General features: G+C 50.6%; 1 protein-coding gene across 16 annotated transcripts in view; it reads right to left on the minus strand.

Annotated features, from left to right (window-relative positions):
* The window catches only part of ACKR3 (atypical chemokine receptor 3), an 83,800-nt gene that overhangs the window by 28,823 nt on the left and 40,849 nt on the right, over positions 1-14,128 (minus strand). For 8 of the 16 annotated variants that reach the window (XM_054830765.1, XM_054830763.1, XM_054830761.1 and 5 more), the window contains one exon: positions 11,386-13,387. The exons of 2 other annotated variants lie outside the window; for them this stretch is intronic. In XM_054830765.1, coding sequence (XP_054686740.1) covers positions 12,266-13,360 — 1,095 coding nt within the window. In that variant the 5' untranslated portion in view covers positions 13,361-13,387 and the 3' untranslated portion in view covers positions 11,386-12,265. Of the gene's footprint in view, positions 1-1,194; positions 2,094-11,385; positions 13,388-14,128 lie in introns of those variants that run through there. 6 more of the 16 variants (XR_008577763.1, XR_008577758.1, XR_008577759.1 and 3 more) reach the window with 2 other exon arrangements.

The following is a 14,128-nucleotide window of genomic DNA, read 5'->3' on the forward strand; positions in this document are numbered from 1 at the left end:
GGCAAGTAAATTACTGTTAATTGTGAGATATTTGATTGCAAGAAGCACCAGATGGCCAGCCATCTGGTTTTTATTATAAAATTAAACAAGATAACCCAAACAGGATTTCCTCAGCATTCTTCTCTGACTGGCTCACAAATACATCTTTAACACCTATGCTACAGATACAGCACAATCAGAAGCTCTTCCTGCCTCTCCCTAATGTACTTGGGCTAAGTACTCTGCTGAGTAATGCCCTTGTACGTACAGATTTCCAGGGGACGGGTTAATTAAGAGACAACTGGGAAAAGTCAGCTCAAACAGAAGGAAAGTAACCCCAGCAGAACACCTGCCTTTCGCTCTGCTGCACCACCAAACTCAGGTTCGAAGGGCACAAGCGTAAGGGCAGGAGAAGACGTTGCCAAGGGCGACAGGTTGCCAGAGGCAACCACGGCTGGGGTACCAACCTCTTCTGCCAGCATCATCAGCGCCCGGTCGGTGCTGGGATGGAAAGGGATAGAATAACAAAAGCTGGGGAGAGTGGTCAGAGCCCCCCCCGTCCTCTGTCCGTCTCCTCTCAAGGGGAGCAAGACCCTCCAAGCTCCCCTCCTCCTCCTCCTCCTCCATCTCCATCCCTAAGGCAGGGAAGGCCAAACCTCGCTCCCTAAGATTAATTCAATCCACACACACCCCACACACACCCCGAGAAGCGCTGCGGGCAGCTCAGCACACAAACTCGTCCCGCCAAAGCCACGTGCGTGACAAAGGGAGGTGGCAGCACCCTCGGGGCTGGCGGGGGCACGCGCCTGTCCCAAGGAAAGCCCATGGCTCGGGTGCTGTGCACGCAGCCTCACGTGTTTTCTGTGCCTTTCTGCAAACTTCAGGAATTTCCCCCCCATCCTCCGTGCCACCAAACCACCGCTCCTGCCTTTGTCCCAGGAAGGTCAGCGCTGCAGAAGCTCGACTTCCCTTTTTACGCCTAGCGATAACGATGCCTTTTGCAGGCTTCGCCTGCTCTTTGCTTCAAGACACACACATTCTGAGACCAAGCCCTGCAGATATCAGCTCAAATTTCGCCTAGCGAGTCGGACCCGCAGGACCCACTAATGCAGCAAGTTTTCAGTCCTCAGCCCCCCTGCGGGGCTTCCCTGGAAGCTGGGCTGCCACCCAGAAAGCCTTTTTCCCGGCCCGCCCCGTTGCCCTGCGCACACGTACGGTACCAGATCGGATCTCGAAGCTGAAGTCGGGTGCCCCGTCCCTCTGCAAGCTTTTCTCACACAGGTGACGCACGGCTTCATTTGTTCAAAGCAAACCGGTTGGGAACTGAACATAAAGGGTGTTCCAGGGCAGATGTCCCCCTTCCATCATTCCCCAGCGTAAATCCCCAGGTCACGGTGCGTCCAGAAACTATCAATAATACCCCACTCGCACCCTCCTGTCTTATCACCCACAGACACACAACCTGTTTAATTGCCCGTCAGCCGACAGACAACAGGCCGAGGCTCTAGCTCAGTAAACGTAATTTTCTTTTTTTTTTTTTTTTTTGTTTAGCTTTGAATATCTTTACTTTCAGGGCTATCCCAGAGAGAAAAACACCGCGGTTGTCTTTTTCGGATAGCAGCCAGCTCGCTGCACCCCCAAAGCTGTTTGTGCCCCCCCGCCCCGACCGCCCCATCGCTGCTATCGGAGGCTGGGAAACGCGGTGCACGATTCCAGCTGGCACCCATTCGCGGGGCGACAGGGCTGCTTGAGGGACGCGTCCCACGGCCGCTGCCCCCTTCGGCGCCTTCTCCGAACGCGACAGGAGAGCAGCGCGGCTGGGTTTTGCCTGGCTGCTCGCCCGCAATCCGGAGCCAAGCTCGCTGCCGGGCGAGCTCGCGGTTTGCATCTCGGCTCTGGCCAAACAGAGTAGACCTGGACCTACGGTCTGACTCCCACGCCGTTCATCTCTGACCTTGCATTTGACCGATTCGCGGTCATTTTGCTTGCAAAGACACCAGCGTTGCCGCAGGATCTCTGCGGTTTGGGGTGGAGTCTCTAATAAGCAACGGTTTGACTCCCCTGCTACAATACCAAGGAAAATGAACCCAAAAGGCAGACGCTGACGGAGCTGATCTTTCCACCTGCAAACGTTGGACAGCCTGGCTCATCCCTCTCCTCTCCAAACTGCAAGTCCCGGGCTGGAGGTGGCCCAGCAGTCCAAGCTGCCCATCATCTGCTGCGCTTGGACCTCCACCAGTTCTTCACTGGTGCTGCTCCTTGCCCGAAACACAGGCGGGACCACCGCAGGTCCTGAACGAAGCCAGCTCCATCCTTCTGGTGGGAAACTTTGCACCCCCGGTGGTTTTAGGATGATGGACTGGCCCAGGCACATCCCAGCGTGATTAGCTCGTCCAGATTTTTATGTGTTCTGGAAACCATGTAACTTCTTCCATTTTGTGATATGGTCTGTCTTTAAAAATAAAAAGGTCTCAAATATGATGAAAGCAAACTGCTCACATTTCCAGCCAGTTCAACTGCTGCTTTTCATCCTGCTGGAAGCCACCACCTGGAGATCAAGTTCCCAAAGGACAGGCCACCCATCTCTTTCAGGCCAAAGCCCTCGGGCTTGCACGAACACAAACATAAAGACAATTCTGCCACCTGTTCCTGGGTGCAGAGGAAGACGTTGGTGAGATAAAACGTGGTCCGCACACAGGCGTATTCAGGGAATTAACTGAAAAGCTCTCGTACGTCTTTCTCTTCTTTTCCCCTTGCCTTTTCCACAAGAAAGAGCCATGCTTGCCTCAACGTGGACTCAATTATTTGGTTTTCCACAGTCTTATTCTCAGAAATTACTGTTTGACTCCAAGCTGGTGTTTCCCCAGAAGAACTCAGTCCAAGGCAGACACCTCAGGTGGAAACCTCCAGTCTCGACAGGCAAAGGTACGTGCCACTGAGAAGGGCATCCCACCAGGAGGAGGAGCAGGGAATTACTACAGAAGCACGTACTTACAAAGCGTAGCTTAAAAAGCCAGTTTTTAAACGAAGGGAACAGATGGTCCGAGAAAAGCCCTGCGCAAAATGTTTCTTTTGCCAAGAGCGAAAGGAAAGCCGCTTTAGCTGAAGAATCAGTTTTTAAAGGCAATCCCTAGTAAATGAGGTATAAAACTGAATTCAGAGCATTTCCACTGCTTTCTTGTCTTTCCAGCAGAGCATCCGCTGGGCTGGGTTTGCCCTGACAATCATTCCTCCAGCTGGGGAGATGCCCCAGGAGGTGCAAGCACACAAAAAATAAAATTAAAAAAACCAAAAAGCAGTAAAAAAAAAAAAAAATTACAAGCTTTTTAACCATGATTTATCCATGCCGAGTACTTCTCTATCTAACCAGATGCTCCCAAACGTCTGGCACTAAAGAAAACCCTATAACGTTACCCCCTGATATATTGCTAACCCGTATCAGGCTCGCACGGAAACAACTGGCTGCTGTTGCAACTGGAGCCGGGGGGAGGGAAGCGAATTGCACTATAAAACAAAAGTGACTTCAAATAGCTACGGTAGTGTCTCAGAGGAGTCACATAAAAAGCCGGTTCAGTCCATCAAACGTGGATTCGGAAGGGGGCTGCCTGGGGAACGCGCTTCCAGGGATGCTTTCTACCGAGAGACGAGACCCTCGCGTCTCCGTAAGCGACCGAATAACGGAGCGTGGCTGGGAAGCCCCTGGCCGAGCAGGCATCATCTACCGAGGGGCTTTTGGACCAAAACCCATCACAGCCGGACTCTACCAGATCACAGGTCGCTGCCGGTAAGAGGCGTACAACTCCTGCGACGCCGGGACCCGCGGCGTGTGTCTGTTATCAGCTGGCTGTACACGATGCACAGATACCGTCGGAAAAAACAGCGCTGGTACAACCGGGGAAAAACAGATGTGCTTTTAGCCCGAAGGATGGCTCGTCCGGGGTTTTTTTTCCCCAAACCTATCGGCTAATCTAACAAGAGATATGACTTCCTATGAATCTTGCCTCGCTTCTGGGAGCACTGCGGGCAGCAGGACCATCAGTGCGCCAGGGAGGAAGCTGGCTGGAAACACACGTACGGTACGGCTCCAGAAGGGCTTTTAGAAAGCATCACCACCCTCAACAGGAAGGGACCTGCAAGGGAAAAGGTGAGCGGAGAACGCCTGCAGCGCCAGAGACGGGACACGGTCCTGCTCCTGGGTGCAAGGCAGAGATAAGGCGCCCGGGACAGGGGGAAACGCAGGGCACAAATCAACCCCAGGTTTGCGGGAGAACGCGAAGGAGAAGGTGGCCCCTTGCCACCACGCGAGGCAGAGGAAGAGCACAGTCAAGCCAAGGCAGCAGAACACCTCAGAGGAGTTTTATCCATCCTGACGAACGCAAGGCTGGTTAACGAGCAGATAGAGATACTAAAAATGGTGCAAAGCCCTACCACGTCAACGTGGGCTCCTTGGCCCTCCCGAACCCACGCTCTCGTCTTCACCCCCTGCTCTTCCTCCAGCAGTTGTCTCCAACCTTCTCCTCCTAGGAGGCGTGGGATGATGCGTGACTTCGGAGTCTTGTTTTGAAGCTGTCTCCCTCGCCGTCTTCCAGCTGTCAATGGAAGGGGGAGAAGGTGATTAAATCGGCTAACGACTCCCCGCAGGAAGGCACCGTTTGCGTAACACAAATCTGACGACTTGCAGTTCATTCAAAGTTCCCTTTTCCATCACCATGCATGTTGAAACAGTTTTAGCTCCTGAGCGACGGGGACGTAATCCAATGCTTTACAAGAGCAAGTCCACCCCAGTAAAGCGCGAGGCTTCTGCAAGCCTACAACTTCAGAGGAGTCGCGGAGCTGAACCTGTCTCGGGGTCCGGATTTTGTTCTTTATTAATAATTTTCACGGGCCTTTGCGCTTTTGGATTCCAGCCTGACTGGAAGCAGCAAACGCTGGAAACCTCGCAAAGCTTTCCAAGTGTGAAACTCCCCTCCCTGGAGAAGATTTAATGAACTTTGGGTTTGCATCCAGACTTTCAGGGGCTGAGCCAAGCAGCTACCCCTCTCAGAAGCTCAGGACGTTCACCTGTCAGAGAGTTTCCAACCCAAAATACAGGCTCGCATCCTGAACCGTCTTTTGCAGAAGCAGGACCAAGAGATCACCGGGTGCAAAGGAGTAACGGGGCTGACAGGGCTGAGACGGTGCCCAGAGAACAGCTCGTGACAGCAAGCCGTCGGGGCTGCTCATGCTTTTCTCGCTAAACACCCGCTTTTCATCCTTTCCCAGGGACGTCCGAGGCTCCATCGCCCTCGTCCCATAACTAGATTGAACAAACAACGCCCGGCGTCGACACGACTCTCGGGCGAGGTTTAGGAAGCCTCAAGTAATGCCAAAACCAAACGTGCGGAGCGAAGCTGCCTCTCGGCCAGGAGAGCTGGAGCGTGCACGGGGAAGAGCCTCCCTCCCTCCCTCCCTCCCTCCCTCCCTCCGCGCTATTTGATTCTCCAGACTTACAATGGGGGCTATTCTCTCCTGGAAGGAGGAATCCGAAACGCTCCCAGCTTTTTGATTCACTGCAAAGAGAAGGTATAGATTCTCCTTCACTGGCCAACTTCCCATTAAAGCAGCCACCTCGGGCCCATGATGAACCGGTCGAGCCGAACCAAGAGGAAGCAGCAGCCGGTGGCTCTCGGGAGCTTGCAGAATCGGCGTTTCCGACTGACTGCCTCCCGCGCTCCTTCCAACTCCTCAACCACAAACGCCGCATTCACCGGGCCAGACGGGACGGGAAATGAGAAGAAAAAACAACTTTCTCTCCATCACCGCTCTCTTTATAAAACCGCCACCCCCGTCTCTCACCAAAGCAACAAGGCAACCTTGACATTCAAGCCAGCCATTGGAACAAGTTGGCCGGCTTAGAGACGAGAGCTCCGGACCACGTCTTCAAGGGCTCAGCATCCTCCGCACAGCGCAGGATTCCCATACCTTTCATCCTGCGTTGGTTTTAGAGCGAGGCCACGCGGAAAAAGAGAGCCAGGAGGGCGCGCGGCCGTGCCGCAGAGGGCTCACGGGCTGCTTCGTGAAGTCGCGTCCTGCGTTCAGGTGGTGGGGTCTCAGGTATTTGACGAAAGGAAGCAAAAACGATGACGATGCCCTCCAGAGGAGGTTCATGTGGCTGCCACGGATAACCCCGAACTGAGCAAATCCACTTTGCCCCAGTCACCGCCCAGGACAGCGAGTGACAGAAGGTTGCCACGGGGTGCTTGGAAGAAGGGAGATACCAGCTCGCTGGTCAGGAGACCAGAAGTCAGACTTTCCTTCCCTCTCACATCTTCTGCTCGCTGGAAAACAGCATCCCGCAGACCCAAAACCAAACAGCCTACAGCAGAGCCTCTTTGGGGACAGCCCAGGGGACGCCTTAGTCGCAGACTGGGACACCCCCCCCCCCCTCCCCGCAGATCTGCACGCACCAGGCAAGTGCTGGGACCAGCGGGGCTCCCCCACCTCAGAGCCCACCTTACCCGTCGTCAACAGGGCTGGGACGCGAGGTCCGTGGGACGGGCACTGCCTCCGGCGGTGTTTGCACAGCCCGGCGCGATGGGTTCGCTCTCTCGGGACTCCTGCAACCCCAGCCCTAAATAACGAGGATATCGGAGCGTCGCGTGCCCATCGGAGTGAGACCCGTGACATCGCCCCGATCGATAAGGAGCTGATGGGAACAGATCCCGGCGAGCTGGTGGCGATGGGAGCAGACAGACCCACCCTGACGCACGACGACCGTGACTTTGACTTATTGTGCATCCCGATTCCCCGCCGCAGAAGACATAAATGTGCCCGTAGGTGGCCCAGAAACACTGACTTCTTAAAAAGAAAAAAAGAAAAAAAAGAATGAATGCAGCGTCTGTCATCCTTTCGCAGAATTGTTATTTTTTGTGTGTAGTTGGTGCTTGTTTTCCAAAGATTTACATTTTTGTGCATGTGTCATTCGCTTTTCACGCATTTGGAGACCTTGGCGCTTAGAAATTCAAAACACTTGTCAGTCACGTCAATCCTTCTGGACAAAACAGAGCTGCCACTTGGATGGGTAAAAAAAACCCTGAAAAACAAAACACACTTTTCTATCAAGCTGTGACTCGGTCACCCTACTCAATGCAAGCAAGACAATGTTTAGAGAAAGCAAAAAGAGAGATCTGAGTTTTTATACTCGTCGGTGGAACTAAATTGATTAAGGTCATTTCCTAGGTAGGTTTGAAATCTTCTGCAACAATTTTTTGAAAAGAGAAAGAAAAGTGCGTGTCCCCCTCCCCAGAAAAATAAAAAAAAAAAAAAAAAAGGGAAAAGTCACTACTGCAAAAACATTAAATCTGCTTGGGTAACTCAGAATATATGTTGGCAAGGCAACATATCTCAGCTTGAACAGTAAACCTGCTATGTCAGAGGCTCTGCAACATATGAAAGAGGCTTGGGTTTCAATACATCATGCTGAATTTACTTCTTTTCAGCCTTTCACGGCAAAGTATTTGATGTCTGTCCTTTCACTGTTGCAACTGATAGGGTGACCTTACTTAAAAGTTTCCTGACCTTTGCTGTTGTCGGTATTGTTCTGTTAAAATGTAATTTAACTCTTTTTCTGTAGTCTGGAAATAGCACTGTACAGACAGCAAACGCGATAGGGGTTTGGGGTTTGTTTTTTTTTTCCCCCCCTAACCTAGAGGCGAGAGGTAAAACCCATCTGTCATCCGAGCTGGCTTAAAACCAGATGATGTCAAGAAGCGTTACGACGTACAGCGGCCCAGACCCTCGGCTGAAGCGGACCCGTTGAGTTGCGCTGATCTCATACTTTACGTCAAAGCTGACATCTTCAGAGGGTCCGGTGGGTTTCCATAGAGCGCTTTCCCGTAAAGATATATACCTTCTCGGCAAGGTAAATACCCCGAGGGGCCTTATTCTGATGCTCTTACTCCAGTGACCAAGAGCACCCTACTCAATATTTTAGCCGTAGGATTGAGCGGTCGCCCTGGATTCACAGCATCACCGGGATGTTGGTATCTCTTCGGTACTACCAAGTTACGACGTTTCCAGGCTAGAGACCTTTAGCTAAGACCTTGGACGCATTCCACACAACCCCAGAAAACAAAACAGGTCAAAACCTACATGAAAAAAGCAAACTGTTTTCAAACAGCAACTACCAAAATGAAGGCAGACTGATTTTTTATTTTTTTTTTCTCGTGACAGAGGGTGTTAGAAGAGTCAGCCGCATGCTTTAGGGTTACAGCCGGATTATCCATCACGCAGGATCTTTGTGAGCCTGGTAAGAATGATATTATAACCCTGTCACGCAAGTACTCCTGCAAAAACAAACTCGCGTCGTTATTATCTGTTTTGTCGCTATTATCATGTCTTTGCGTTACGGCTGTACGTGGGTATTACACTGCATTAGCGATGCAGATGCGCACATCTGCACCTAACACACATACATTTGCACAGGATTACGGCTAAAATTCCTGATCCTACTTATAAAAAGCCCTATAAATCCTGGCTAGCTCCCTTGAAATCAGCAGCACCATCCTGCTGCAAATCCTGGGTGTAAATCAGAGCGGACCCTGGCTCAGATACTCTTCCACCCGTGCACCGTAACGGAGCGGAGGGGCTAAAACCAAACCCTGGGCTCCGTACACATCAGTTCCCCCCCCGAAAATCCATCCCCGTTGCATCATGCCCTGCTCGGCCCCGCAGCCCGTCCCAAAGCACCAGCTTTGGCACCGCCGCCACGTGCTTAAAATATTGCTCACCGCTGAGTTATTTCTTGCTTCTCGGGAACTTTAAATGGCTTTCACACTCAGTGAGCTCATCAAAGGCTAGTATCTAAAGGCAGCAGCGCTGAAACCGTGAATTAGCCGAAGGAGAAACGGGCCGGTTAGGCGCTTCTTACGATACGTTATTTAGATGGTTGCCAGAGGAGGTGATTTAAAGTCACTGTGCTACACCTGAATGTCGTTTATGGCTCATAAAAGGAAATCTGTGGTTAAGTAACAATAAAGCAGGACTGCACTTTCTATATATATTTAAAAAAAAAAAAAAAAAAAAATCCTTTCTCAGGGAGCAGATGTATTTTTATTTGCTCAGCGCCTGCCTCTGAGGCACGTGGAGTCTGACAGCGCTGGGATGCTTTCAAGCCGTAAAGTCCAAGAGTTAAGCAGGAGAACTTGCTCCAGCACAGATTACGGTCGATTTTTACTCATTTTTCCACCGAGGCCTTTACACAGTGAATTTGACCTCGTGCAAAGGCAAGATCTGAACGGCTACGTACATCTGTAGGAGTCTGAGGAACAAGGGAGATCCCCAGGAACGGGCAGCCAGCCCCAAAGCCACAGCCCTGCAGCGGGAAGAAGCAGGGACCCTTCGTAACATCCCCAGCTCCCAGGATGGGGACATTTGGCCAAACAAGGTGTAGGTCACTGTCACATCTACCTGAGGACCTGTATCTGCTGATACATTCCCTCCCATCAGACTCCAAGGGGGCCAAACCCCCTTTTTCGGCATCAGTGCAAATACAAACTGGGGTACTGCGGCACACACAGCCACGGGGAAAGCCTCCTAGAACATACGCGTGTGGGGTTTTTCCTATTATACCTCTGCCAAAGCTCGATTTGTCAGAATTTTCTGCGCAAAAACAAGTCCTAATGAAAAACACGCAACAGTAACAGACAAAACTCCATCCTCCTGTCCCTCTAATGTTTTGCCCTCCACTGATTTCCCATCACGTGCCCGCTACCGCCCTTCTCCCAGAGTCATGGCCACCTCGGGGCTGCCCACGTCCACACAAGCAGAGCCGATCCCCGGAGAGGACATGGCACGCCCTTCCCGAGCCCCGGCGCTGCTGGAAAGGGAACCAGCAGGCAGCATCCTCCACCTGCCCCTTCAAGAACAAGGAGACGAGGTGGGTGCTCAGCCCCAGGTTTTCCCACCCGAGGAGCCGGAAAGGACCCGCGCGTGTGATGCCGCAGCTGCAGACGGCGAGGGTTGCGGTCCTGACCATGCTGCAGGTACTCAACTGCAGAGAGAAGGAAAAAAAAAAAAAAAATTGTGAGCATCTGCCAAGTCAAACCAGCTACAGCACGGCACGAGAACATCACGCTGCCCGAGACGGGACCCAAACTGAAATAGTTACGGTGCTACAAACTCAGAAATACCCTGCAGGCACACCCCAGCACAGGGGAGCGGGATGCCAGAGCCGCACCCAGCACCTCTGGGGTGGACACAGCTACGCGCACGGGTGCTGGGGCACGGGAAGCAACGCCCTGCTAAATCGGGAACAGTGACTTTCTCGGTATTAATGCACCACCTCCGATTTCAGCTCTCGGCACTTTCCTCACCGTTCGGCAGGACCTTAAGGAAGGCTCACGGGAATTTCAAAATAACCATCTCCGCACAAAACGCTATACTCGCGCGGCGGCGCTGAGACAGTTACTCTGGCAGCCCTCCTCTGCAACCGGCTCCTCCGTTTGGGGACAGATCGGCGCTTTTTCAGAAACCCAGGAGAAACGTCAGAAATACAAGGAGGGCACAGCAGACTTCGCTAAGCTGGCAAACATCCGTTTTTGTAAGATCACCTCGGAGAAGGCAGTAAAGCGACGTGCAGAAAGAAACAAAATACAGTCATGACAAAATCGTTTGGCTGTTGGGATCCGGGAGGGATAACGGCACGCTTTGATTTAACAGGAATTTAAGCGTAGCCTTCAAGGCAAAGCAGTTAGCACCGCGCCGGAGCGGCAAAACACGCAAACCAGCGCGTCAGCGATGGCTGCGAGACATTGATTTATCCTTAGTTACCTTGTCCCGAGACGAAGGCGACCACAATTCGCTGGCTTAAAGAGCGACTTCGTACATCCTGCAGCGGCCGAATCCTGCCCCACGCTTCGGCAATACGACATTGCAAATTTAACGTAAGCCATAACAAAGAGAAGAAGAGATAAAGAGGGATTTAATGCTGTCAGGACCGCTAACCCCCAAATTCCAGCGCGAGCGAACACCGCAGGGACTGAACCTGGATTAGTCCAAATATCCGCTCCATCTGCCTGCTTCCATATTTTCCTTCCACGCGTTTATTCCTAAGCTACAGACTCGGCCTTTCATCGCTCCCAACAGCTTTCCCCTTATAAATCCATCAGCTCTACCTCCCCAAACAGCACAGCCCTCCCCAGACCCGCTCCTCCCACCCCTTCCCCTCTCGCCACGCACCGGTGCTCTCTCACATTCCTCCCTTCGAGGGTTTTTCTGCCCACCGTCAACAAACACCAGGAAAATACAGACTGACCCCTTTGCTCCCGCACCAAAAGAGAGAAGGCAGCTTTGGGATTTCTTCTTTTTTGGCTTTTTCTCCTAAGGAGGAGGAGGACGGCAAGTGAAATCACTGGCAGGCATAGATAATTTTTTTTTTTTTTCTCCCCAGATCTTTATTTTACAAAAATAACTTACAAATAGAGACAACTCTCAGAAGTAAGATCATTCATTCTGTGCATAAGGATACAGCTTTGTGAAATACGGGCGTAGGAGTTACCAACTCTTACAATACTGATAATTTTAACATGACGGTAACTATATTACAGGACATACATTTCATGCTCCAGACACGCGGGTATGACCACCACATGAAGCTACAGTCGATAAAGTGTGCCGGCCAGGGAGGATGCACCTAAGAGATCATTTCCATACTGCTAACTATCGGCATCCTCTCACCTACGATAGTTTAAACCAAACGGCAATCTAACACTCAGACTACAGCACTCTGGATACACTCATCAGCAATATACTCCAAATACATGATAAAAATATATTTAACTTTCAAATACAATTGTATAAGGTACACCAAGAGCCAGAAAATAAAGTCTCGAGCTTTTAAATACAACACACTATATATATATAACATATACAAGGAGACGAGAGGGGAATCTACACGTGGAAGAAAAAGCTTATCCTGGAAATGCATGTTATCTACGGTACACAATGGCTTTGTCTGCTAGAAAGTCCTTTCCACTTGCATAGCGTTGTCGAGAAGTCCAGGCTGGGGCAGGAGGAGATCAAACAACACACCACCAAAAGGCGTAATTTTGGTACCACTTCCATTTTGCCCCTGATTCTAACTCTCAAGTTATAGTTTGCTATTTCTCTTTTGTAGGCTGGAATTCACGCCCCGTTCATAACAAGCACAGGGAAAAGGGGGATTAAAAAAAAAAAAAAAAAAAAAACAACAAACCAACACAAAAACCCCGAGTCAAACAGTCAAGGAGGTTTCTTTACGGGGTTGGAGTCATTTGGCATTTTGCTCCAGAGCAGAGTATTCTGCTTCCGACACTCTGGAAGCATCGATAAGTTTAGTGAGACCAGTTTTGGCAGAGTACTTGAAAATAAAAGCTTTCATGAGCTCGTATCTGTAGTTGCGGTTAATGAAGCTGTACAGGATGGGGTTGACGCAGCAATGGACTAGAGAGAAACACTGAGTGATGTGAAGGGTGGCGTACAAGAAGTTCTCCATCTGACAACTGAAAGGTATGAAGTGGAGGCTATAGAAGATGTCAAGAAGGACAGCTATGTGGTAGGGTAGCCAGCAGACGAGAAACACGACCACGTAGGAGAAAATGATCTTCCCGTTGCTCTTCCTCTCTTGGTCACTGGAGGCGGAGATGGTCTTCGCCAGGAGGAAATAAAAGAGAGCAATGATGGGAAAAGGGATAAGAAAGCCCAGCACGACGGAGATGAGCTCCATGCCAATCAACCACTCTTTGAAGCTCTCCTCTGGATAGACAGGACGGCAATAGGTTTCGTTGTTGGAAGTGACGGTCTTGAGATAATAGGTGTCTGGGAGAGACGCGGAGAAGGCAAGGAACCACACTAAGATGCAGATGCAGCGACGGATTATCTTCTTCTTGCGATTGCTGGAATTGGTGAAATAGGCAACTGAGAGGTAGCGGTCCACACTCATGCATGCCAGGAAGAAGATGCTGCCATACAAGTTGATGGAAAATATAAGGTGAGTTATCTTGCATGTGATTTCTCCCATGTACCACTGGTTGTGCTGGACGAGGGAGACGACCCACACCGGAAGGGTGATGACGACGCACAGATCGGCAATAGCCAAATTGAAGATGTAGAGGTGGGTTTCATAGCCAGTCATTTTGGCTTGGAGGTTGACCCACACCACAACCGAGTTGGCCACCAGCCCTATGACAAAGATGAAAATGTAGAAGAAGGACAGGGTGTATAGCAGGGCGCTTTTGTTGAGCGTGCCAGGGCATGTTGTCGCATCAACCGTGATGCAGTCACCGTTGTTGCACGTCCAGTTGATCTCAGTCAAGTTGGCCGTTTCCAGAAAATCAAGGATGGAAGTCAAATCAAGTGCGCTCATGTTTGCTCAGTTCAGAGTTCGAGTGACCTACAGGCAAAATAGGATCAAAAGAATCGATTTAAGTTAACAGAGATGGTTCTGCTGCCATCGTCATACCATAAAGCACACACAGGACAGGCTGGTTTAGTGATGTCCTATTCTTGTAAAGCACTTTCCATTAAAGAGACTCGCGAAGTAAAACGACCAAAACAGACACATAAAGCAGCTCATCTGGTCGACAAGAGAGGAACTAGATTTTTTTGTGTGTGATTTTTTTTTTCTTGCAGCTCACGTCTGACATCATCAGGTTGGCTATCGTCCCCGGGTGTGAAATCCGCAAAGTACACCGTGGCCAAATAAATGTCAGGCGACTAAATCTGTCTTCTCCAGCATAAATGATGATACTATCGCTTTCAGCAGGGGAATCTTTAAGCTATTTTATCTGCACTCCCTCAAGCGTAGTAGAATTGATCTGGCTGATACACGGTACCGTAAAACATTTACCACGAGCTCTGGTCAGCATCTTGTCGAGCCCAGCTCCAGCTGCGTTAAACAGAAATGGGGAACTAAGGGGCTTTGTACCCTTGTCCAATTTTAAATTTAAATCCTGCTCTATCCTCCCCTTTTCCCTTGAATTCTATTTTACAAAGCGTCCCCTGCGTTTAACGATTATCACGTAGCTTTGAGAAAAGAAAAAAAGAAAAAAAAGTCGGAGCTTGACCGCTGAGCAGATCTGCTGGGCTTAAGTTTTCTTTTTAGGAGAGCGCTTTGATTTACAAAACACTCCCC

The sequence above is a fragment of the Grus americana genome, chromosome 6, assembly GCF_028858705.1.
Source record: "Grus americana isolate bGruAme1 chromosome 6, bGruAme1.mat, whole genome shotgun sequence".
In the NCBI taxonomy this organism is placed as follows: domain Eukaryota; kingdom Metazoa; phylum Chordata; class Aves; order Gruiformes; family Gruidae; genus Grus; species Grus americana.